The 27,057-nt window shown below is 37.9% G+C and overlaps 1 protein-coding gene across 3 annotated transcripts in view; it reads left to right on the top strand.

Moving 5' to 3' along the window:
- Window positions 1-5,537: 5,537 nt before the first annotated feature.
- TAPT1 (transmembrane anterior posterior transformation 1) overlaps window positions 5,538-27,057 on the top strand; it is a 51,137-nt gene continuing 29,617 nt past the window's right edge. The window contains exons 1-4 of one of the 3 annotated variants that reach the window (XM_039550819.1): window positions 5,538-5,815; window positions 10,321-10,451; window positions 14,555-14,673; window positions 19,741-19,764. In XM_039550819.1, the coding sequence (XP_039406753.1) occupies window positions 5,575-5,815; window positions 10,321-10,451; window positions 14,555-14,673; window positions 19,741-19,764 (515 nt within the window). In that variant the 5' untranslated portion in view covers window positions 5,538-5,574. Of the gene's footprint in view, window positions 5,816-10,320; window positions 10,452-14,554; window positions 14,674-19,019; window positions 19,087-19,740; window positions 19,765-27,057 lie in introns of those variants that run through there. The other 2 variants (XM_039550820.1, XM_010401869.4) reach the window with 2 other exon arrangements.

The raw sequence follows: 27,057 nt of genomic DNA on the forward strand, positions 1-27,057 counted from the left end.
CAATAGGACATTTAGAACAAACCTGATTGCTAATGATTCTTATAACGGAGACTTCCATCTCCACTTGGGTTTGGCATGACTGAAAACACATATTGTAAATTCAGACATAAAATCTCAGACACTCTAAATATGGCATTTCACTTCTGCTCCCTGGACCCAAAAAATATGAAGACTGTTAGATTGAAACTCATACATTAGGAAACCCATTTTTAGAGGTAACTTATTTTCTGACACCTCAATGAAACACCAGCCACTTTCTGTACGATACTGGAAGTTTCATTCTTAGGTACAGGAAACTCATGTTTAGATGCTGAGACCCTATTCTCCAGGTGCTCTCCTCTTCTTAATTCTTGACTTTTGGAGCTCCTTAAAACCATTTTTTCCATCTGCATTTTCTCCACTGATTTTCTCCCACCTAGTCCTCTCACACCATGTCTGGCTTAGCTTTCCTGAGGAAGCAGCTGAAGATGGAGGCAAAGGCAGCTGAACTTTTATTTTATAACACTTAAAACTATCTTGTCATGTATAGAGCCATCTTTGAATGTTATGCAGATACAGATACATAATGTGAAAAAAAGAGAAAAGATTACAAAACCTTCCTTCCAGCATCTCAGGGTGAAGGTTGTGATAAAAGTAGCTTGGAATTGAAGAGACTTAGGAATCTTGGTACTACTTTACTTTCAAACTTTACTTTACTTTCAATTTCATGGGGAAATGCCCCATCACAGAGTTCAGTGACGCTGCTGTTGAAAAGACGCTTTGTTGCTTTTCTTACATAAAAGCTGTCAGAGGTTCAGATATCTGCACTCCAACAGAGGCAGCAGTTTAAGTATTAGCTGTGGCATTTTGATCAAGATATAAAACCTGAAGAAATCCTGACACTGAGAAATGGAGATCAGGTCACGGGCAGGAAAACACTGTCACACAAAAAGTATTGTCTTGATAAAAAAATTCAAGACTTTTTTTTTTTTACAGCAAAAGAGATATAAAAATATTACACTAGGAAGCTCTTAGAAGTCTTAATAAAAATCAAATAATATTATCAATTTTATTTTTTAGGATAATATGTGCATGCATTTAAAAACCTGTAATACTGTACTTTCTGTACCTCTTCCCTTCAGTTCTGCTTGAACTACGGTCCCAGGAAAAAATGCCATATAAAAGTATCTCCAAAGAACTATTTCTCCAAAACTTTCAAAGATGGCGGGTGTGGAAAATCATGATGCCACTGGAAAGCACCATTGATTTTTAACTGTGCAGTAGCTCCTGTTCTATATAATGAGGTATCCAAAGCAAACAAACAATGGAAATGTACCAGTGAGAAGTCAAACCCGACTTTCAGGTACTGTACTATTGCATAACATGATTTGTACTTTCATTATTCAAGGACATGCTGATGTTGAGTAATGCCCTAAGCTTACCTAGGAGTCAACCTAATCTTTAGTGAGCTTACAACACAGGAAAAAATACATTAAACTCTGGCATTGTGTATTTTCTATTGAGATTAAAAAAAAAAAATTAAGAAAATACGACAATTTCTTATACTGATTATTTTTCATATGTGAAGATTATCCCATGCAAAATTAATGTGCTGCTTAGATGTTGAATATAAAATGGAGGAAAAAGTCTTTACAGGATTTTTCTATTTTTCTCCTGTGGGCGTAAACAGCTATTTTTAACTTCAGCTACCAAACACAACTGACTGAGACAGAATTAGATTATATTTCCAACCAATACTTTTGTACCTTGCAAATATATGACAGCTGCAACTCTGAAAGATTTAGAACTAAGTTTGTTAATATTAGTTGTTGCTAAGAGATGCATTGCCTTTAGTAGAAGAATGAATATGCACCCACATAATAAGTGTATTGATGAACTAAAAGTCACAAACCCAACACAAAATAAATTGTTTATATTACCAAATGGGCCAAAAATATTTTATTGTGGAAATAAATCAGCATTATTGCACTTTGAATTCACCATGAGTTTTGTTAACTTGCCTCCTCACAAAAGGTGTACACGGCAATGACATTTAAAAATGAAAAAATACTGAAAATCACATTGAAGATCATAATTCAAGATAATTCTTGCAGGAGACTCAAGAAATTAAATAATTAAACCATGCATTTTTAGTATCTAGTCTATTTTGTATAATATTGCAAAGTCTAAAGAAGTTTGAGCACCAGTAACAAAAAGCTTACAATGGAAAGAAAGCAGATATTTTCACACAGTTACGAGTATTGCAGTTACTCGTAACTGTTTCACACTGCTATGAGTAGTGCATTGTTATTATCATCATTTTAACACCTGCCTCTTCTTTATCGTTAGTTAATGTATTCTTGTTTCACTTAACTCTGCTTGGGGCAGAACAATGAGTTTCTCTAGACTTCTTTCACATTTCCTAGCCTATGTCCACAATTTACTTCTCACATGAAATGTAATTTTGGTGATAGATCTTTTCCATGTTTCTATTACTATCTAAAAATAAAATCTTAGTTTACCTCTTTTTAACACACATCACTGATATATCATCTCTCATAAGAGGGATGTCTGAGTTGGTGGGGGTGAATGACATAGATGGCAAGGTCTGAAAAGACAAGAAAGTTCTACCAGCAAAAAGCTCTAACAAAAAAAACCTTATTATGCGTTTTGTGAGTCTTCTTCTTAGAGACTTTTTGTTGAGTTGTGTGGGGGGAAAAAAATCCACTACAGAAAAGGAGGAGTTTTAAATCATGTGAAATGTTCTTCAGAATAAAAGAATCTTCCTCACTAGGAGAGAGAGTAGTTGCAGCAATGAGTACTCAGGGACTAAAGCACAGCTGAGCTGGACACACTATAAAGGCTTTAATACTTAACAGTGCTAGGAAAACTTTTCCAATATCAAATTAGTAAAAATTCCTCTGTGATGATTATGTGTAAGATACCTTTTGGGTAGTTAAACATTAGTCTACTATATGTATGGAAAACTTAAGCCAAAAAATTAAGTAGCTTGTGCAAAGAAAGCCCCAAAGATCAATAGAACTGACATTTCTAATACAATTTAAGTAGCCCTTGCTTCTGTATTCACTATCCTAGTGGTTTTTGCTGTTCTATGAATGAAACTGGGTTTTTCTCCTGGGAGACAGTAATTTTTTTGAAACAATCCTCTTTCTCCTCCCTACCTGCTAATTATCTCTTGGGGGGAAAAGGTGGACCTGCAGCTGTAGGAACATTGACAGGGCTGTGTCTTGTTCTAAGAAAATCGTTTCAGGAAAAAGATTTGTGAACAGTTATGAAACTGTAAAGCAGATTCTGACCTGCTGCAGAGTCACTCGATAGCATGTCTCAAAGCAGATAAGCTATGGAAGGCAAAAAAATTCAGCTTTTTATGCCAAAACAGCAGATGGTTCCAGATAACTCCCAACAGAAGATATCATAATGAACCACTACTTCCTGTATGAACACTGCTAATGTTTCTCACCAGGCGACTTTTCTCTTCTGTCTTGGCTAGTTCAAGGTCTCAAATACCTAAACACTGGTTTTTGCTGCAGTTGAGTTGACCTTCCAGAGGAGCCCACCATGCCAAAATATCACATGTAATATTTGGAATACACATGTATTTGCATGTGAAGAACAACATACTAAAAATCCTGCAAATGATGGTTATAAACTGTATGTAAATACAGAAAAAAAAAAATGCAGAGGACTCCATGGGTAGAAACTCAAAGATACCTGCTCAATGTGGTTTTGAAGTGTCAGAAGTAGACTGCTTTCTTAGCTGAACCGTATTGCAGTCATAATATTATCGTGCCTTCAGCTGAATTACTTCAAGCAGAAAACTGAAGATCTTGTAAACTAGGCAAGGTTGTCTTGGGTTAACCCCTGAAGAGAAAAATGTATGTGCTGTCACAATTCGTGCCAGAAACTCACTGGATAGCCTCTCAGTGGGCCCGAATAAGATGTTAGATGATGCTTGATGCTGCAAGAACCTTCTTTTCAGTACGACTGATAACGAGGTTGTGACAATTTGTTGTCCTTAAATATCATGCAATGCTTCTTATGGTTGGATAAAACTTTTATACAGAGTTGAAAGGAGAGAAGAACATCTCTCAAGGCATCATGTAACTTTGTATAGACTGCACCAGCTGAGAGAATTTTTCAGTTCTTTTTTTGAGCTTTTGTTCTGCATCCTATTTTTCCAACTACTTTTTACATCTAAAGAGAAAAGATGAAACTCCAGACTGATAATGTGTAGTGTAGTAGCTATCACTGTTAGCCCCCTGCATGATACTCTTATTACACCATATCACTGTCTGCAAAAAGCACTCCACCGCCTGAATATAGGAGATTTGGATTTGGGTTTGGATACAAAAATTGGATTGAATACAAAATTGGACTGGATACAAAATTTGGATTAAAAATACAAGATTTGGCCTGAAAATTCCTGATTTGGGGCATTTAGCACTACTAATGGCAATGGAAACGGGCACATCCAGTCTATCCAAAGCCTGAAATGCTCTTTGAGACAACTGTACAATTAACTTAAGAGTCATAGACCAAGACTACTATGGCCTTCCAAAGAAAGAATAAAGCATTCTTTGTTTTCCCAGGGCGAGTGGCTAAATATTAAGCTGACTGGCCTGTGAATGTATGATAAGAACACGAGAACTGAATGTGAAGGAGAACTCATACTTGAAATTCAGGCCAGGTATTTTGTCCTCGTGCCCATGCAAATTCCTGCAAACAAGTGCTTCACGGCTACCTTGAGCTGCCTGCTTCTTATAATCATGTTTGTGTACAAATTACAAGCAGTCCGTGGCAGGAACAATTATTTTTCACTAGTATGGTCTTTGGCAAGCCTCATCACTGCCAGTACCACGCTGCCAGAACAAACAGCATTTCCAGCACTTCATGAGCCACGCGATTTCGGGCCCTGTTTTTCGGGATGGTGGGGCTCGCCGAGCTCTGCAGGCTCCTCAAGCCTCGCGGGGCCCGCTGAGCTCCGTGCGAGGCGGGCGGGGCGGGCTCGGCAGCCGCGGCTCCCTCCAGGGCCGCCCCAGCCGGGGCAGCGCCGGGCTGTGACCTCAAGGGCTCGGCCCAGGCCACCTAGTGCTCCGCAGTTCACTGAAACCTTGCTGGCTTTGAAGTTAATAATTGACCAGTCGCTTTCCATTTTTGAACAAGGTCTTTATTTGCGTGGCTCAAGGTTTAGTCACGCTGTTTGCAACTGCTTTGAGCTGCTGTCCCATTGCCCGTGGGTAAGGGGGAGGGGAGTGAAACCGTGACCATCACACGCGTTTTGAGAACAACGTTACGGGGCCCGCTAGGTCTGTCCCCCTACGCAAACCTGGTGCCTTGTGCCTGCAGGGTCCACAGAGCCAGGGGGAGCTTCGGGGCGGAGCAGCAGGACGCGCTGGGAAAGGAGCCCGGCGCCGGAGGAGTTAACGGCGGCAAGATGGCGGCGCGCCGGCCCACCCGCCTCCGCCCCCCGCGCGCGGGGCAGTGGCGCGCGGCCGGGCCCGCGGCTGTCGCGCGGTGATGAGTCACCGGCAGGCGCGCGGCGCGGGGGCGGCGGGCGCGCAGCGGGCGGCGAACATGGCCGGCGTGGCCGACGCCGCCGCCGCCGCCGCGCCGGGCAGCGGCGGGGACGGGCGGCAGGACAGCGGCCGCGACGGGCGGCAGGACAGCGGCCGCGGGGAGCCGAAAACTCTCTGGGGGAGTAGCGAGCCGCGGTCGCCCGCTGCCGGCCCGGGGCAGCCGTCCCCGCATCAGCGAACGGAGACGTTGGGCTTCTACGAGAGCGACCGGGGCAGGAAGAAGAAGCGGAGCCTCCCGGGTGAGGGGCGAGCGGCCTCCTCCTCGCGGCAGCAGGGGCCTCGGGATAGGGTGGCCCCCACGGGGGACCGGGGTGGCCGTGGCGGTGTTGCCCGGGGCGGGCGGCTCTTGGCAGCGCCACCGCCCGCCCGTGCGAACTTGGACGAGCGACTTCAGAAAGTGCGCCGGGACCGAGCGGGCCCCGGGAGCGCCGGGCGGCCTGCAGGGAGCCTTCCCTCACCCCCTGCCCGTGGGTTTGGTCCGTGCAGTGGCAGGGTCGGTGCGGTGGAGCCCTTCGGCGTGGCCGGCTGTGTCCCGGCTCTCCGCACGAGTCGGCTGGGGAACGGGAGCGCGGGCGGACGGGTCCCCGTGCCCCGTCACGCAGTTTGTCAACTCCTGCTGGTCAGGAGGTTTGTAAGCAGCACGGGCATCATCCGTGGAGGTGTGTTGTGCCCTGGAGGTGGACTCAGGCTGTCTGGCTCGATACCTGCCCGGTTCCAGCGGGCGCGCTGGGTGACAGGAGTGGAGAGGGGCCGCTCAGACCGCGGCCCCGCGTTTCCCGAGCCTCGCGGGCCGGGAGGCTGCGGGTTCGCTCACCTTTCTTACTGAAGTGCTAGAAATGTTTCATCGTCTTAGCAGTTCTTGCTACACGCTCACAGCTGTGAGTACAGGGGGCTTTGTCTCTGCTGCTGGTAGTAACGATGCCGTTAGAGCTTTGAAGTTGTATGCGGGTTATTAAAAGTCATTTAAGGTAAATGAAACTTACCAATTGGGTATTTATAAGGAAAAATAAGGGAAAATGTCATGCCTTTGCTACCAATCTGCAGCTATGTTTCCATTCACACTTCAACTGGTTATTTCAGATATCTACCAAGTAATTTTTGTAAATAGCCCTGCCATTTTTGTAAAAACTGTCAGTCTGTCAGGACTAATTTAATGTTGGTAAGGTTATAAATAATTTTATTAGCACTGTATTCTTAATTGATTAGCTCGCTGAAAATTTGGAAAGTGCCTGAAGTGTTAAACTTTCAAGGCTTTCTCCCTCAGTCTTCGCTTGAATGTGATAACCCAAGTCTTTATCAAAAAAAAAAAAAAAGAAAAAGGGAATTAGGATTTAACTTTAATTATGTGCCAACAATTGAATGCTTTCCTTCTGAGTTTGATGGGTGTGCTATCTGTTTCTTATGTGTTACCTCGTCGGACATGCGTTATCATTGATTGAAGTTCTGGGGTGTTGATGAACACTGCAGAACATAAAGTTGATGTAATTTCCGTAGTTATAAAGGAATTGGCCTGATTGTAGTAGTATGAATTACTTTGAGGTGAAAAAAAAGAATGATCAAGTTACATACTGATGTGCCTGAAAAACAACTGAACAAATAACTTCATGAAAAGGGGATTGTTATTGGAGATGGTGGAGAATACTTAACTATGTTCATGTAGTTGATTTGAAATTTCTAAATAGTTAAAAATCTTTGGTGCTCTCTGACACTTCATGGCAAGAAAACATAAGAACGGGCTTCTTGACTGAGTAACTAAAAATTCTAACTCACCTAAGGGTAGCAATGTATTAAATAATAGAAGTAGGGTTTTCTTCACATTGATGAAGCAGGACTGGTACTGTAAAGAGAAGTTGATTAGAGGAGAAGAGAATACTTTTTTAAAGATATATTTTCTTGATTGATTGATTGGCATGCTTGTGGAAGAAGGGTGTATTTAGGATTGACAGGAATGAAGTGAGTGCCTGGAATTGTTGTGTTTAGGATTAAATTTATGATTATATCATAGAAACTTACTGAAGTGCATTGCATTTCATGTTTCCACAACTTTTCCTCTCCTTTCTGGTTAATGGTTATCCTTCATGCAGCTATGCATTGAACTATAACTTAGTTAAATCATTATCTTCTTACCTTGAAGGAATTATTGTCCTTTTATGTTTTTCGAAGATGCTTATGCTTTCCTGTCCTGAGGTGTGGAGATAACTGAGCATGCTGTAAGCATTAAGAGTATGCTATTTGAACAGATTAAGGTTGGGCCACAGTCTAAAACTTTCTGACTGCAAAAGAGGGGTATTTGAAGTAGGGAAGGAATTTGAAGTGGGAGGTAGAGTTTACTTTTAAAAGAAAATGTTGCTTGATGCTTTGATAGTAGAATTAAGCTGTTTTTGAAATGATTTATTACTTTGTTCTGCCTTGATGTCTCATGCTGTTCTTTTGGTTACTGTGTTTTTCCTACAGGGTCAGCCACTAATCTGTTTCACAGCTGGCAGAGCTGAGGCTGGTGCTGGGTGGCATTAAGTGCTCAGAAGGGAGGTGGCTGAATGACTGCCCTCTCCAGTGCATCCTCTGTCACTGGAGAGATGATTTTGCAGTCACAGTCTGGAGCCTGTGTATTGATCAGCCTCAGTCATGAGGATTGATTATCCCTCAATATCTAGGACATGAAAGTCTAAGGTGTTGAAAACTTAAAATCATTTGGTTTTCAGCTACAGCCCTGTAAAATAGTTTGTGTGAGGTAAGAAGGGGTGGGAACAAATAGCTCATTAGCTAAAATCTTAGAATATCTGAAGTTGGCAGGGACCCATAAGTTACTCCATGGCGGTTGCCCATATGCATGTATTTACTGTGCAGGAAACTTCAGTTGTTTGAGACTGCTTTATCTCTAAGCTAGAGAAGGTTGTTTATTTGAGGTGGAAGAAAATACACCTGGGCAGTTAAGAGTAGTTACTTGGTGTGCTTATACATATCTCTTTTTACTTTCAAGTTTTTAAACAAGGAAGAATTGTCATAACCAAAAAAGTTACAACTGATAGTGTTACAAAGGAAGATTCCAGAAAACAAGTTTGCTAGAGATCTGAGCCATTATTTCAGGGAATGAACTTTGATTGAAACTTTATACATAAATATTAGTTTTTTACTACTCGTTAAGCAACATGTTGTTTTCGTTGTTTTAAAATAAATGCCTTTAAGGCTTCAAGTGGTTTTGGCATACTTAGTAGAAGTGGATCAGTCAAAATCACTATCCAGTGACAAGCTCATACATGGGAAAAAGGTTCAGTTCTCATAGTTTAAAGGAAATCATGATTTATTAACAATACATAATTAACGGGTAGTTAATGAGTTATAGAGCTGTGATCAGTATCAGCAACATGATAAATGACAATTCTGGACATACAGAGAATATTAATGCACCCCCACAAACAACAAAGTGCCTGTAATCCTCCCGAGTTCTAATCATACCCCCTACCCAAGGCAATGAAAGTTGTAAACACACCCTCTTTTGCTTCTTTTGTACTTCTGCTTGAGCTGATTCCTTCTTTGCCTTAAAACTCTTCCTAATATTCTGGCTACTGTTAAAGTCTTCATCTTCGACATGGTGGATATTGAGAAGGCATTGCCTCAGACAGTTTTGGGTGAATTCTTCACACAGTGTCAGTACTTGCATTCCCCTTTTAACAGCTGTTACCTAAGCCGTTTTACTAAGGATATACAGCCTCTTCCTGTCCTGAAAAATGTAGAGCATTCTACCATGCAAGGTTACTTCCCCCTCCTCTAGTCCCTAAGACTTTGGCTAAAATTGGAATTTATTATTTGTAACATGTGCTTGTATCACAGTAAGTGTCTGTAGCTTTTCATCTGTTTGTCTAGATAAGTGATTTTCATCTTCTAGGTGTTCTGTGAACACTGAAAAGTTTCTGTTTTAAAATGCCAATAACCAGAGATGTTGGACTTCATTGTAGTATTCTGTCACTTCTTAAGTGCTACAAGGAGGTGGTAATGTCAGACCTTGTCAGTGAATGTTGAAACTTAAGTTCAACCTTCCTGTGCTGACAGCCTGAATTTCATAATTATAATTTCATATATTATTAATTTTGCAAGACTACTCTGTACAAAGTCTTTTTCAGAAGCCATATGAGCAGCTTAAACACAGGTCAGTCAGCCTTCAGGTTATTTACCTACAGCCGTTAAAACCCAGGAGACCTGTACGTGCTTGATGGCTTTTTGGTTGTGAAAGACCTGATCCCCAAAGGTTCAGTGTGCTTGTACTGTTTGTGCACTGAATCGCTTGGGATCAGGTATCTGTGAGCATTTTGCTCTTGCAGAAAGCTGTTCTTTAAAATAAAGAACAAGTTGCTAATGTTACTAGGAGAGAAAATAGCTTATAAGAGGTCAAAAATAAGAGTTTAGTAAATTTGGGAGGACTGTTAATGCATTGAGGATTAGATTCACTCAGCATATTGCATTTTGTGTAGCGACTTTGAGTAATGTTTTGTATAAGTGGGATGTCTGCCTGGGAAAAGTAGCTTGTTTGTTGGGAGGCAGCAGGGAAATGAATGGGAGAGCACCGGACTTGCATCTCCTATAACTCCTTCCATACAAAGTTGTTTAAACATCAGCAGAAACCTTTTGTATTAGAAGCCATATAAGTGAAACATGTAGAAAGTAATAAGAAACAGAAGTATAGCAGCTTCTCACCCTCTGGAGGTCATGCCTGAAGTGTCTTCTTCCTGTGTGTTTTTCTGAATAGATCTTTCATTGCTGAGATTCATCAGTGCTGAGCTGACAAGAGGTTATTTCCTTGAACACAATGAAGCAAAATACACAGAGCGGAGAGAGAGAGTGTACACTTGCATGCGGATACCAAAAGAACTGGAAAAGGTGAAGTATGCTTTAACATTTGATTCAATTTAGAGATGAAATCTGTTGAAATAAATTATTTAAAGAACTATTTATTTTTAAAACATTTTTTCTACAAAAACAAGATGTAAACCTCTATAATGATTATTTTTCAACGTTACTAACTTAAACATTTTTGTTTCAGGGTTTTTTTGCCTGTTTACCTGTTGCTACTGGCAGCTCATGTTATTAGCAGAGACAAACAAGTGCAGATGATGACAAATTAATTCAAATATAAAGATGTCACTGATACTTAAAGGAATAGTCAAAAGAAACGTTTTTACAGCAAAATGTAATTTTACATCAAAAAAAATTGTTCCAAAGATTTTTTTCCAGTGTAAAATTCTCTGAGGGTGGGAAAGTTCCAGTCGTATAAAAATATGGTGACAGATGAGTTTTTCTAAGGTTTTCATAGTCTTTTATTTTGCTTCTTGCCACTGTTTACCACATCTTCCCTCTCTGTCCCAGTGTTATGGCCCTTCATGAGGGATTCTTGTTACCTCCTTTATGTCAGCTTCGATCTGATTTTGGCCCTGCAGTGAGCCAATTTTATTCTGGCTTAACCATGTTGATTTGGGAGGTGGCAGCAGCAGCAGTATGCTCAAGGATGATGAGTAAGGCAACATTGGTAATAAGGTTTGGCTAGCCTGCAGTGTAATGACAACATTAAAATTAATACTGATAAAATTCCCAAAATCTCTAGGGATGAAGTTACGTAGGGCTAAATCAATTTAACTTACACTGAAGGAAGAAGCTTGTTTCACTCTTCTCCCACTATAGTCTCCTGCTTTATGCATACTGCCTGTTTTGCATGAGCTGTGCTGCTTGTTGGACCATTCCAGGACTTAAATCAGCTCCTAATTCGGCATTGAGTGTTTTCACTTTTACTCTGAGTGGTAGGATAGTGAGCTGGCTTGTTCAGCCAATATTCTTGAGAATGCAGAGTCTACACAAGGACAGAAGGGGAGCTTTATAACTATAGATGAAAGAGCAGTGGAGGAGGGAGGAAGGGTGGGTAGGATTCCCTTGGTCAGTAGCACTCATCTTCCCCCATCAGTATCATTAAATTCATCCTTCAGCCATGATGAGGCCTGGCTTAACCAAATTAAATTGCCAGTCAGTTACTGCAGAAAATCACAGAATGAATGAGATTGGGATGGATCCATGGAGATGCCGTAGTCCATGCCCTTGCTTAAAGCTCTGTCAGCTACAACAGGTTGTTCAGGATGGGAGGCTTTGAACGTGTCCAGGGATGGTGTCTTCACATCCTCAGTATTTACCCATTCCAGTTTATGATAGATTATTCTACTTATGGTAGAGACTCAGTTGAATGATACAGCATTTTTACATCATCTCCATTTTAATTATGTAGATTATTGTGTGCTGTCTCCTAGGCACAGAAATTATTCTGAGGGATCATCACCACAGCTTTTCAATAAAACTTTCAGTGTGTAAGAACATGTAATATCCACCAGTCTTTTTATAAATAATACTAATGCTGTAAATGGTGCAATTGATGGGTTATACATGGTAAATCGAACTTCAGTTTGTACTTTGAATATGAAATATTATGACACTGAATAATAAAGAGATTTAAAAAGCGATGGTTATCTTTTTACTGTGAGATTATGAAATAATTTTTTAGTTCTTTGCATTGGCTTAGTCCATGTTAGTATATATACTAACTATATCAAATTGAGCACCTAGAAATCTACTAAATACTGTACAGATCATCACCTGTTGCAGAAACCACTTGGCTACGTGATACAAAAATCTTCTTACTTGAAATAAAGCATGTGAGACACTAGTAAAGGAAGGGAAGAATTTTCTTAATGGCTTGTTTTGTTCACTGCCTAATAGGATCAATTGCAGAATAAGAATGAAAACTATAATCAGGTAGAGTGAGAATAAATTGGAGTAAATTTATCAAAGCCTAATCTCGGGAGGTATTACTAAATAGGCACTTATTTAACATCCATAATTTTAGAGAGGGATGTAATGTTCAAAGGGTAGTATTTTTGTTGTTGTTGTTCTGAGTACTCCTTTTTTATTTAGAGAAACTAGATAATTTACAATGTAAGCGCTACTTCCACTCAAGCATTTTATGCTTTTTCAGTGGAAACTTTTTGTTGTAGTAGGTTACTTACACTAAATGAGAAGGTGGTCTCTATTCCTGCCATCTTAAGGTAACACTTTCCAGTTGATCTCAAAATTAAACTTTGTGCTCCTTTGTTAAATTACAGTTATGATGATGGAAAAGCACTGTAGGCTTTTTTGTTAGTTCCTCAATATCTGGAATGGAGCAGCAAAAACAATGTTTACAGAAAGGAGTAGAAGGTTCAGCGCTGATTATATTTCATTGTGTGCATGTGGTAAAAACATTGGGAAAATGAGTACACTAAACAATAATTGCAAATACTAGTGCAAGCTTATAGAATGTGAAAAAACTTCATTACACTCAGACAGAGAAGAAGTCCGTCTAAATCTAAAAGAAAAAGTAGTGTTGTTTTCGAGATTGTAAAGATGTCCTCAAAGAACACATGCAAAATGACAGGCTTTCTGTTTTGTTTGGGTTAAGGAGTTTAAAAATAGTAAGTGTTCAGTTCCAGTCATCTTCAGTGCTTGAATATTTGACAGCTAGTTCAAAAGTTATTTTAAAAGAAATAGGTAGCTTAATGGCATATTAATGCGGTGCAGAAATTTATCCACAGTTCATGTAACCACTGCTCCTAATAATTTTGAATAACAACTCAAAATGCTTAAATTTTAGGAAATTGTACTAGAGATGAATGAGCGAATATCATGAGAGAGACCTTAACATCATGATGGTATTGAAGTATTCTACCACTGCAGAATTGGTTGAAATAATATTATAAGGGAAAGTAAAAACTCAGGGATGATGGCAGTGCTGTTGTGCCTGAATCAGTCATCTTATGTGGCTTGTGGATTGCTGTTCTGGAGTGCAGTCTGTAGGATTGCTTTCAAACTTACAAGGATGCATGAGGTGTAAGAGTGTTCAAGGGACATGGAACTGGCCATTGCACAAGCTAACAAAGAAGGTACTTTGAAAGGCAAAGGGATTGTTAGAGATAAAAGTAATTTACTTGTACTTTGGTTTACACCCCCACCCCAGTATCTTCCTTTCCCATCAGCAGTACATACAACTTTCATATGTAAATGCATATCCGTCATGGATATCTAGGTCTGCTTAGATGTTGCTAGTCTTAGTTGTGTAGGCAGTTAAGATGGCTTCTATGGGATTATCCTTGGAGAAAAAAATACTAGCTCATGGTCTGACAGAAGCATAAGAGCATATGTCTAGACTTGCATTCAGGTAGAACCACAGAATCATTTAAAGAGCAGATAAAGAAGAAATGTCATGTGGCGAGAGTCTGCTATATAGGAGCTTTTGAACTGTAGAGTTTACGTCTAGTTAAATTATCATAAAGTTGCTTAGCTTGTAGCCATAATGAATGGCTTTAATGTTTCTGTAAATTAAGGATAAAACATTCAAACTGAGGGCAACTGGAAGTTTACCTCTTCATATTTTATATTCTTTGTATGAAAAAGGTGGTTATTCTCTGAAGGAGATTTACCACAGCTGTAATGAGTTGTGCAATAGAAAATTTACAAGGTAATAGAAAAATTTTTGGGGGGAGGAAATAAGATTGAAAAAGGAGGTAGGCAGAAAATGGCTTTGCACATTTACACACAGCTCTGTGGATTTTTCCCCCTAAGGTTAAAACATGAACTTTTGTAACTGTAGACAAAAATCACTCCTGGAAAATGAGCTACAGTTACGTTCAAGTGCAGTTTATATATTAAATAAAGACTAAGTTCAGTGAGCTGTGAAAGTCTACAGAAGCCTTCCCTGCTTGGACCTTGTGGTGCAGAATTTGTGCTGAATAGTCTTCAAATGCATAGCATGTTAATTTTTCTACAGTTCAGCTATTGAACAAGTGAGAATATTTTGCTTATTTGGTTAATTAGTCTTATGTAAATGTATTTTTCATAACAATTCTTTATAAACTTTTTGTAAATTTTACAAACTACTAACATACTTCTGTTTTATTTTTGTAATTTAGTTGATGTTTTTTGGAATCTTTTTGTGCCTGGATGCTTTTCTGTATGTGTTCACCCTGCTTCCTTTGAGAGTTTTTCTGGCAATGTTCCGGTTCATCACTTTGCCTTGCTATGGCTTACGGTAAGTCGATTCAAGAGAAAGGTGTTGATACCCTTAAATAATGTTTTACCGTTTATGTGTGTGCTTCATTTTATGGCCTTTCAGTGCTGTTTGAACTACTAATGACTTCTGCCACTGTAAAATAGAAGTCTCTATCTAAACTAGCCAAAGTAAAGGTGTGTGTGGGACCTTTAAGCTTTACCAGCAGTCACTAACTGTCATCGTTGCTTCCTTCAGACACAACAGTTTGATAACAGCACCACTTAGGCATATTCAGGTTAGTAAAGGACAGATGTAACCTTACCTTATAGTTGTGTTCTTTTATCTAACATCTACTTGAACATTGTTTTAAAATTTTGGATTTGGCTTATGTCTTTTGATAGGCTCTTTGATATTGAAACAGAAGTTGTTTGTTTTTTAACAATGAAAGTTTTCCTTATTTTCATGGAAAACTTTGCTGAAAAGATCCCTGAATAAAGTGTGTTCTTTTCTTTCCTCTGAAGAATCTTAGGGAGTAAAACATGGAGAGGAAAACCAACCAGAATATTAAGAAATTTTACATCTTGCTTTTCAGCCTTGCTTTTCTGGTCACATCAGTACTAAGAAGTTGCTAATACATAAAATTTTTAGTTTACCTTTCTGGCACAGACATCAAAAATTGGATAGAATTAATTTCTTTCATAAAATTTGCTACTTCACAGTAAAGATGATTGCATAAGCTTTAAGTGTAGCCTAAAATAAAAGGAGCATTTGTATTCATGTTTTGGGGGTTTTTTTCTGTATTTTCTAAAACTTGAAGTTGATTTATGGTTACTGATTTTTTTTTAAGTTGTTTTTTTTAATCAAGTTGCTTGTATTTGCATTATCAGTATTGTCTTGTGTATGTGAAGGTCTTTTAGATGCATAGTTTAGAAATGTATGTTCTGATTACAGCAAGTGCTAGGCTAGTTGCAAAAAGTAATATTTTAAAATACAAGCTAAAGTTGAAATGTTTGTATTTGGTGATGTTTAACATAGGCGCTAGATGGCAGCCTAATGTTTTATTGTGCTGTTATTTTTGAACTGAACCTCAGACTTTTATTAGGTCGAGAGAGTTTTCTTAGCTGTATAAAAATGACAGCTATTTGGTTTTAGACTAATGTCAAGGCAAATTATGTGCCTATTTGTAGACATCTATATATATGCTGTTACTAAATTCAGGTAAATGTAATGGATTTCAAAGTATCATTTCAGTGTTACTGCTGTTCTGTTTAAGAGTGTTCTTCCTGGTTTATAAACTCAGCTTTGCTTTTGGCAAAGAAATTTTCTGCTCTTCTGAAGTTACAATTAAAGATTTCAAAGACCAGTTGCTGGTTTTGGTTATTGTTCAATATATTGTTATATGCTGAAGAAAGTGACATTTGAAACACCATATGCACTCACATGTATGTGATATGTGTATATATACATACATGCACCTGCAATGCTAATATTTAGTCTGCTTGCTTGAGAGTATTTTGTGTGTAGGGCACAATAGAAGCTGGTTGCATCTATTGAACATGATTGTGTTAACTTTAAACTGTTACCAAGTAAGATGCAGTGAATCTGAGATTATCTTGAGTGAAGAAGGCTTTGTTTTTGTAACAACTCCTAAAGCAATTTCTTTCGTCACAGTTTCCTCCAATGTGTTTGGAATTTAGTTTGCTAGAGTCTCTTCTTGTTCAGTATCTGAGGCTTTGTCTAATTCATTCATGTTTTATGTCTATAGTATGTAATGGAACTTCTTCAGATCTAAATGATTCTTATTTCCAAATATTTGGAGCCTGAATAGGGGTTTTCTTGTTGTTTTTTGTAGTTATGCTGATTTTATTTTTTACAGCAAAAGATATTTGTGATTTTCTTCCAGCTCAGGAAATACATTTTTATGTGTTTGTAACAAAATAGAGTTGAATAGGTAAAGCGCATTTGTAATTACAAAAGGTACTTACAAAGCAGGTGGCTGTTTATCTTTTAGCTTGCTCTTCCTTGCAGATATCAAATAAGTGTTGACTAGTTGTTATTTGAACCTGCCACATCATATTCCATTCTGTGTAGTAAATAAAAGTGCTCCTCCCTTCATCTTGACTTTTTTCTTAACATCTCAGTGAAGTAATTGAGCAGTGAGTGTTCTGTTTCCCTTCCAGGTTACTCTTTAGTTTATTTATTTCCTCATAATTCTGTCTTCTCTTTTCAGTGTAGAGAAAGATTGTATTACCCATTATTTCTTTAAAACAGTAAAACCACATTCTATATAAATGGGCTAATTACTATCTATGGTATATTATGTGAAGTGCTTAAATATAGGGGAAGTGGTTTAAAGCCTCTTCCACATGTTGTAATATTTCATTTTACAGAGTTCTAGAAGGAAACAAAGAGTAATGTATCTTAAAGAAAATAGTTTCCTTTTTCTGCCTAGACAGTGTAAACACTTCAGTTTGACTTCTAAATCATCCTTCCTCATCACTTGATCTTTCATTTTGAGCAAATATAGTTCTGTGTTTTTGTCAGAGCTATATTGGTGCTCACAAAGCAATTTTTTTTAAAACTTCAAGAACTTCAGTCAGAAGAATCCAAGGTTCTATCACTGAGTGAACTAAACTGCTGGTTTAATTACTGTGATCAAACTGACAAAAGGTGAATCAACACGTGGTAGTTTTGGCAGGTGCAACTTCATTACTTCTGTGCTCTGTAAGTGGCAGGTTGCTTTTAAAAAAAAATTAACAAACTTCACAAAATTAGATTACATCCTCTGAAATTGCGAAAAGTCAGCTCTACTGTATTTTCTTTTGAGTCAAGAAAAGAACTTTCCTAAATTATTGTCTCTGGATCTTGTAGGCTACTCTCACTTTATTAAAATATTCTTTGACAGCATAAAAGGTTTGTTGTTCCAGCAAAGTATGTGCCAAGGTAGACAGAGAAGTAGACCTGGTAGAGTCAGTTCTGCTTGGAATTACAGTCCTTGGTGACAGGTTCCTAAAACTGCCTCTATTTGTGGTTGAAAAGTACAGTTTCATTTTACAATTCAGGCAATTTTTTTATCAATACCTCAGACCCAGAGATTCTGAGTAGATTAATATTGCTGCATGTTTTGAAACTCTTTCATAGAGCTAACTTATTATTTTTCTTGAAGATATGTTGCATACCAATAAAAGGTGATGTGGGAATGTGGAAAAGCTCTTTTGTATTATTTGTAAAACACCATGACATGAAAGCTAAAATTCTATGTTAGTGAAACTCTGATGGGACTCCCAGTTTAATTATGTTTAAAGGCATTTTACATCATCTCCACAAGCAAGAAAGGATTTGTTATGGAAAGTGAATTTTTTTTTTCCTCCAAGTTCTAGTTTTCTCAAGAAAATACAGTAGAAGATTATGAATTTTCTTATACATAAAGATTGATTGACAAAACCTTTACCAGAGGACCCCCCCACATACACCCCCCACACCTCATCTCGGGGGGTTCCCCACCCCACACTGCTGGGAGTGGTCCAGGACCCTTTGGGCTCTTCCCAAGAGATGAGGGCAGCACAAGGATGGTGGAAGCCAAACAAGATCCTGCTTTGTGTGAGCACATGCCCCAGCACCTCCAGTGCCTCACACTGGTGCTGAGTCCCACCGGGAACTAGAACATGGTGCTGATGACACCAAGTTCGTGGGTTCAATCCCTGTGCAGGCCATTTACTTAAGAGTTGGACTTCACAATCCTTGTGGGTCCCTTCCAACTCTGAATATTCTGTGAATCTGTGAATTCTTTCATGTGGAAGTAGATACAGGTTATAAATACATGTTCTGCATTTTTATTTTACTCTGTTCTCTGAAATAAGTAAATTTAGGTCCTGTCAGCAATAACATCAATAACTTCAGCTGTATTCTATGTACCTCTTAAAATTCCCATTGACTTCCTGTGAATTCAGGTTCATGTTTTTCAGTAGGAAATAAATAGAACATCATTAATTCAAGAAAGAAACTGTAGGAAGAAAGCGTATCAGGAAGAATAAAACAAACAAGTACATTGGCATTCTTATGGACATTATTTATTTGTTCATAATATCAGGCTAGCAAATAAACTTGAACCTCTGTTGCACACTTATTCCCAAGCCTAATTTTTTTTTTTTTTGCTAAGGAATTTAGCTATGAAATCCATAAACTTCCTATTGTCATCTGAAGTTCATTGAGGAAGTTGTGCATCTGCCCACCAAAATGTTAGCTTTCTACCAACCAAAAAAAGGAAGATGCATTCATTATTTTCTGTAGTATACTCTCAGATCAAGTACTCCTTTCTCCTTTCCATAACAGTGCATAGTGTAGCAACATTACAACCTTCTCTTTCTTTCTTTCTTGTAAATCAGACCGAAGGGAAGAGCACTTTCACTTCCTTTATAGGATGGAATGTGGTGTCACAGGGATTCCTCCTTGGTGAGTAAGTCCTGATTTTCTTTTTCCTTCTGTGCTGTCAGCCAAATTCACACATCTACATGTAATCAGTAAAAAGACTGGTTACAAATGAATAGTATAGCTAAATTAACAAACATACCTCAAAGGAGAAACGAAGAGTTTTAATAATGAACACAGGAAACTGATTCAGTGCTATTTGTGGTAGGTATATTTTCTTATGTAACTTTACATCATTGTGGAAATAGGATCTAATTTGTGATCTTAGATTTAAAGCATTTTTCACATAGACTGCCTGAGGACCAATTTGGCCCAGTTTAAAAAAGGGTATCTTGGAAAAACTATAGCCCCTGCTGTACTTCAGTTTATAGTGCCTTAAGCTTTTTGACATGTCTTCTAAGTACTGCTTCAGTCAGGTTCATAGCTATATTTCTGTGTGTACTTAAAGCAGGTTTTTTGTAATGCTTAAGCTAAATCTCAGGGAGTTCTGAAAGTTCATCTTAGTATTAGACTTACAGGTGTTTCCCTGCATAATAAAATATAGCACTTTAGCATATGTTTGTTTACTGACTTGAGTTATATTTGATTCTGTTATTTAAAAAATAAAAGCTTAATGAAAGCTTATTCTAGTTGTCACTTATTTGAAACCTCGTTTTGTTTTTATTTTTTTTGAGACAGCTCTCATTGGGGCCTAACAGCAAGGTTGGTTTCATTTCATTCTTAGCATGGTCTCGTGCTATATTGTGTGCATGTAGAGGCTTTTTATTGTGTGAGAAATGCAATGCCACCTAATCTTGGCAAGCTCAGCTCTCAGTTTCTTAGAATTCTTCATTTGGGACATATTTTTCTTATAATCACAATTTTAAAACAGTGAAGTCCTGCATATTATAAGGTGCACCTCTTTTTAAAAACCTCAAACTGGAAATTGGATTTGATCAAAATAGCTTTTTTCCTGAAGCCAAACTTGAGCATAATTGTAGGAAAATATTTCCAATAGATCACATTGTCCATTTAAAAAAATTTTAGTGTGTAGTTATGTGGGCAAGTGTATCCTTCAGGCAGCCTTGCTTGGATTTTATTTTCCCTGACATCTTTACTTATGCTAACAGGAAAACATCCCCTTATGTGTTAATGTAATAATTTTTGTTAGTCCTTTATGTAAGATTAGAGATTTGCGACACCACAGTTCATTAAGGAAGGATACATTGAAGAATTGACAGTTTGATAAAGACTACATGCATAACAAAACCCTGTTGTTCATTTTATGTGCAAGTGTCTGTGATGTAAAATGGAGAAAGAAAAGACACCTAAGCAAAACTTTAACTAGACCATCATATCAATAACTGAAATATATTGTAAACCTCAATGGCTGCCTAACTGTTTGAAAGTGTTACAATTGAATAATGTAGTTAGGAAGGGTTTGCTGTAAAATACATGCTTAAACTTGTAACATGCCGGAAGACTTTTTCAGTGCATTATTAGCTGAACAATAAACCTATATAAAAAGGGTTTTTAAGTGTCTACATTTATAGAAACATTACTCTTACAAAAGCTTTAAATTTTATATGTATGTATGTTATTAAGATGAAAATATCAGTCTAAAACATTTTTGCAGTGATAGTGTATTCATATCTTTAATGTATATATGACATCAGTATTGGAAATTTTATATGTGTTGACTTCAAAGGAGTAATTGTTTAGAGTAATCTGAATTATTTGTATGAGGCTAAATAGTCTAAACTAAAGGAACCAATTAAAATGCAGAAATTGTATAGATAAACAAGAAAAAAATCTTGAATGCCTGTTGATTTTTAAAAAACTAGCAAAACAATCAAAACCCAAACAACTCTAAAAGGTGACTGGAAAACCGTATGTAATCAGACTAGTGAAGAACTGAGGAGCACCAGGAGGCCTGGAAGACAAAAATAAAGAAATCATATGACAGTCTGTGCAGTTAAGTTTAAAATAATATATTCAGAGTGCATATGGGTTGGATGCCAAAGTAACTAAGTACAAGTGTACTTGTCTGCAGATTACACAATGTAGTGAAAGCACTGTTCATTTTGTAGTGACAGTTGCTGAAAAACATGCCAGAAACAGCTGTAGTGAGACTTTTTTTAGACTTTTTTATACAGCAAGAACAAATTTCTTTTTGTCCAGGTTGCATTTCATGTTCCAAATAGTTTAATGACTTTAAATTCAATAAGCAAGGCTTATTAAAATACCTAACACACAGTCTTGGTTTTTTTTTGGAAATTACTTGCTTAAGCATTAGCTACTTGTGATTTTGATCGTATTAAAGAGAAATGTAGGTAAACTGTGATTTATTTTTAATAGCGCTCTGCTTGATGCTGAGTAACTTCAGTTGTACAGCTGAAGAGTTTGGTGGTGTAGATACCAATACTCTGAAAGCCTTGAGCTGGTTTGCTTCTTCAATCAACTAAAGGGAAAATACTATGAAATCCATCATGCTGTTGAGTAGCAAACATTAAGGATCAGTAGAATGACCATCTGTGTAGTCATGGCCTGTATGGATGATTAAAACTAATGCTTTTCAACCAGTAGATGGAGACAGAATTCTTATTACAGTATAAAATGTGGATCATGGCATTTTGAGTATGATGTTAAATAGAAATACCTTGAAAATTACAGACGGGTAACTCGTTCCTTAAACTTTCACTTACTTAAGGAGTTTGCTTATGGTGAGCACTGGTTTTCCACACTAGATTTTTCTTCTTTTTTTGGATCGTAATGTAACACGATTTTGTAACATGGGATTTTTTTGCAAGTGTTACAAGTAATCTTGGGAAAAAAAAATTGTTGTTGTTGTTTTTCCTAAAATTCATCAAAGTTGTTTGCTTTTAGCTTTCCGAAGGGAGAAGGCATACACAGATCCAGTGGTTTTCTAAACAGAGGAAAGACTTGTATTTATACTTTCTAAGTTTGTCTCATGATGGACAAACCATAAATTGGAAAGTTTGAAGCATGAGTATTAAACCTAGATTTTTATTGTGTTGTAAAAAGTTGGTTTTTTCTGTAACAGACTGATATGCCCAGTTCCTAGTTCTTGGTTATTTCAGTCAGTGCATTGTAGAAATTATGCCATAGTTTGACTTTCAGCTGTTTTAAATACTGTGGGATAAGCATTGAGCTTGGCATGCTTCCTTTCTTAACAATTGACTGGGCTGAAGCAGAAGCATGGTGTGGAGTAGGAAGGTATAGTAGTATGGCTTGCACATCACTTTATGTTAAAATTAATAATAAGCTTGTATATCCCCTTAAGTATGCATTTCTGTGTTTATATTATTTTGAGAAGTAAGGCTTTGTTTCAGTGGAGATTTTCTGTCAATTTGTAGATGTAATGATAAGTACACCCAAAGGCTGAGGAGGTTGAACATCTTGTTAAGTACATGCTGTAGAATGTTGAAGTCTCTGTGTGGTTTTTTTCTGTATTGTCAAAATTTGCTGGTTAACATTACAGTGCGAGAGAGTCTCTGTAGAGGAATGCTTGGATTTTCACTGAATTCATGCAGATTGAAGGATCATCTCATGTTTAAACATTTTGGTGTATTCAGTGTTAGTAAAGCAAGATAAGATTGTACATAGTGGATAGTAGAAAGAATGGATAAGCCTTACTCTTTAGTTTAAAAGTACTTTGCTGTTTGAAGAAGTTTTAAAATTTGATTCCTTGATAGTCTAGGCTGTACAGCTGATGTGGGAACTTGAGACTTAGCATAATGAAACCACTTTTAAAATTCTGTAAAGAGCATCTTAAAGAGTATGACTTAAAGCAATAAATCTTTGAAGTAGTAATGGAATAATCATAGAATCATTGAATGGTTTGAGTTTGAAGGGACCTTAAGGATTACCAGTTCCCTGACATGGGGAGGGATACCTTCCACTAAGCCAGGTTGCTCAAATAATGGCAGAAAATAATAAGGTGAAAAGATATAAATCATGTATTGTAATAAGGTTCATTTAAAGGACAGTCCAGATGCCCTGAATCCTTTTATTTACTGGTTTGAGGTGTGAAAATTGTAATGTAAATTATATTCAGCCAAATTTTGAAACCATGTAACATTATTTCTGGAATCTAGTAGGATATTAGAGGAACTACATCTTGGACAAAGGCTCTCATGATACTATCTTCTAAGAGCAGAGTTCATTAAAGCCAGGCAAGTGTTAATATTTCACTCAGTTGTGCAGCATCACTGTATGCCTGGGATAGCTTTGAAGGAAAAGACTAACTGCTATCTGCAGAGCGATTCTACTGCTCACTGTTTTGTTACCTTGCTACCAGAATGATTAAAGTTGTGTAGTTGTAGTGCTCTTTAATTATTGTTCTCATTTTGTCACTCATGAGGAAAAAAGACCCATATGTAATTTTCATGTGAAATCTTTCTCTCTGTGTCATACTTCATACACAGCTGTAAAAATGGGAGTTGTTTGGAAGTGAGTTAAGCTGTTTCAGCTTCTCATACCTCTGTTCAATGGTTTCTAAAGTTGTACAATATCACACTCTGAGTTATCACATCGGCTCAGTAATGTTACTTCTTAAAACTTGGGTCCCTACTTTCAAGTGAGGTATTGAAATTACCAGCACTAAGCTATGTTTTCCTTGTTTGCTTCTTGACCTTTTTGTAGTTGTCATAGCTTGGACAATATGAGCTTTTTTATTTGTTTCTTTGAGATTCTGTAGTACTCATGATGTGCATGACTACAGCAGTATGAGTTTGTATGGGATATTAATCACGAGGTCTGATTAGTTAGTGCTTAAGATGTCCTGACAGTACTTTTTAGTGTTGGCATTGAGTAGTTACTGGAGACAATAAGTGAAAACATGCATTGAGAAAAATGAATGCAGAATGCTAGGATGCTATGACAGGCATGAAATCACATCAGCCTGTGTGTGTTTATATGTATTAAACAGCTTAATGCAAGGGATAGGAATGATTTCTGACAAATACAGCTTGAACCAGTGTGAGCCTGATCATACACTAAAACTGCAATGGTCAGCTCTCACTGAACCCTGACTACATCCTTTCATTACTGCAGGCTTTGCAGTCAGTTCTGTGTATTTGCCAAGAGGTGACAAAGCATTAGACTTAATCCATTTATTTGATTTCCTTGTCTTTGTAGGAAATAATTGTCCCTTTTCCATTTTATATTCAGAACCACACCTCAAAATCCTTTTGTAAATGTTATTAACCAGAGCGGAAGATGATTCTGCTACAATAAAAATGCTTCTATGGATTTATGCAGTAGACATGGTTAATCTCTCTCAATTGGAAACATGTTAGTGGTACGCTGTAGATTACTTGTTTAGTCAATATGAAGGGGTCTTTCCTAAGTGTACAGTGAAAGAAAACTGGAATAGATTTTAAATGCCGGGATCATCTTACTCTTCTTACGTTCTGGAAAGTAGTTTTCTGTAGTTAATCTTTGCAGTAATCCCTTTTACTGAGTAGGGGGTTGAGATGCTGGCAGCTCTGCTGTCATCAAACTGAGGAATTGAAACCGTGGGGATATTTTTGTGACTAAGATGTTGTGGTTTAATCTCAGGCAGCAACTAAGTACCATGCAGCCACTCACTCCCTCCATCTCCCACCCATGGGGAACAGAATTGGAAAGTTAAGGTAAACCTCATGGGCTGAAATAAGAACAATTTAATAATTGAAACAAAATATGCTAATAATAATAATATTAAATATGCTAATAATAATAATAGTAATGATAAGCAGAAGGAGAGAGTCTAACAGAACCCAAGAGAAACAAGTGACAGAGTTGCTCATCAGCCACTGCCTGGTACCCAGCCAGTCCCTAAATAGTGATAGACCCTGTTCTGGGTAACTCCCCCAGTTTATATACTGTGTGTGATGCTCTGTGGTGTGGAATATCCCTTTGGCCAGTTTGGGACATCCTGTCCTGGGTACACTCTGTGCCAGCTTTCTGTGAAGCTCCTCACTAGCAGATCATGAGACACTGAAAAACCCTTGACTCAGGGTAAACATTTCTTAGCAACAACCAAACCATTCAGTCTGTTATACACACTCTCATACTAAATCCAAAAAAACCCAGCTACTAAAAAGACAAGGCACTCTGTCCCAGCCCAAACCAGAACTCTTGTTCTGCAGTTGTCACAGCATTACTGCTGTTTTCTGCTTCTCATGTGGATAAGGAGTTATGTAGAACTTCGAATAGAACATTAATATATTGTATTTTTAATTAAAATATCAGAAAAAATATTGTTTATTGCAGTTTTTTTTTCCTAGACATACAGACAGACTACTGAGAAGCTAAATCCAAGTCACCTTGAGAAGTAGGGCAAGAGGACTTCAAGTTGTGCCAGGGGAGGTTTAGATGGGATATTAGGAAAAATTTCTTCGCTAAAATGATTGTAAAGCAGTGGAACAGGCTGCTGCTCAGGGAGTGGTGGAATCACCATCTCTGGAGTTATTTAAAAGATGCATAGACTGTGGTTTAGTAGTGGACTTGGCTGTGATAGGTTAACAGGTGGACTCGATTATCTGAAAGGTCTTTTCCAACCTAAATGATTCTAAAATTCTCTAAAAACATTATTTGAATGGGATCTGTTCTGTAAAAGTTTAATTCCTGTAAAGCACAGCAATCAAGAGCAGTTGATCTGACTCTTTAAGGCAGCTTTTGAATTGAATCACAGTGATAATCAAGTTTGTTCTGTACGCAGCACATTCTGAAAATCTTTTAATCTTTCCAGTGTATAGGATACTGTGTGCAAGTTTGTATGCAACTTCACACAGTGTTAGTCTCCTGAGATAGTTTTCAGAGTTGACACCACCTTTAGAAGAACAGTTGTGCTGCTGATTGTATGTAGCCTCTTCTCAGAGTTTGTATTCCCCTGTGATGGTTGCTGTCTGCATTTATGTTGGCTTCTCCTGAGTTGGTTCTACTTGAGTGTAGTCATATGGATGAAAATCAGCACAAGCAGAAGAGTGATAGAGTTAACAGCTCAGAACATCTGCAACTTGTGACTGTACTGGTGGTTGAGCATCTTTGATGTTACTTGTAAGCCAGAAAACCTTTGACGTGATATTTTCAGTCTGTATTGATTTGTGGACATCAAAGCATTTTCCTGTGAGAATCTTTCTTGACTGCTTCAGAAGCTTCATAAACAGATTCTACTCACTAGTGCATATCAGTAAGAGACCATTCTGTCGTTAAAATTGGTACCTTACCAAACTTTTAAAAGACAAACTTTTGAAGCAGGTGTCTGTTTTGTTCATCAGGTTTTGTCTGCCAGGTACTCACTACTTCTCTAATCGTAAAGTAGTTGTTGGCTGGAAGAATGAAGATGCTAATTTTCTGAGTAATGAATTCTGATTCTCTTTTTCACGTGCTAAGGCCTGGCATTACTATTGTGGAATAATAGCACGTCCTTTACCACCGTATCCCTGTCTGTATGTCAGAGTTTGAATGTTGGCTGGGAGACTTGTACAGAAATGACTGAATATATTCCAAAATGGAAGCACACTGGAGAAAAAAGAATATGCTGTTACTCAGCATATGAGCAGTAATCATAATCATGGGCTTGTTTAAGTCCTGTGAACATTTCAATATATACTATTATATTTTAATAAGTATAATCATTTAAGTCAGATGTAGTTAAATAAGGCAGTAAGCTTTCAAAGTGTGATTTTGCAGGTTGGGGAGGGTGCATTTTTTTCTGTGTCATGCAAAGACAGTCATAGGCTTCTTAAGCAGTGGGCAAAAGGTGCGTGTTCAGTTTAATTTTTTTTATTGGTGTTTGCAGTTAAAACTCAGTTTGTGGGCTGAAGAAAGGAAGCAAATTCACTGAGGCATTTTTTCGAGGACTTAGGCTGAAATAAGATGTGGTGTGGATATTGTTTGTTACTGGATGACTTCTGAAAGCAAGAAAATATCTCTTAGGGGAGAGGAAACCACTGTAAGCAGTTCTGGTATGCTGGACTAGGTTGAATTCTTTTATTCAGAATGTAA

Source organism: Corvus cornix, chromosome 4, assembly GCF_000738735.6.
Source record: "Corvus cornix cornix isolate S_Up_H32 chromosome 4, ASM73873v5, whole genome shotgun sequence".
In the NCBI taxonomy this organism is placed as follows: Eukaryota; Metazoa; Chordata; class Aves; order Passeriformes; family Corvidae; genus Corvus; species Corvus cornix.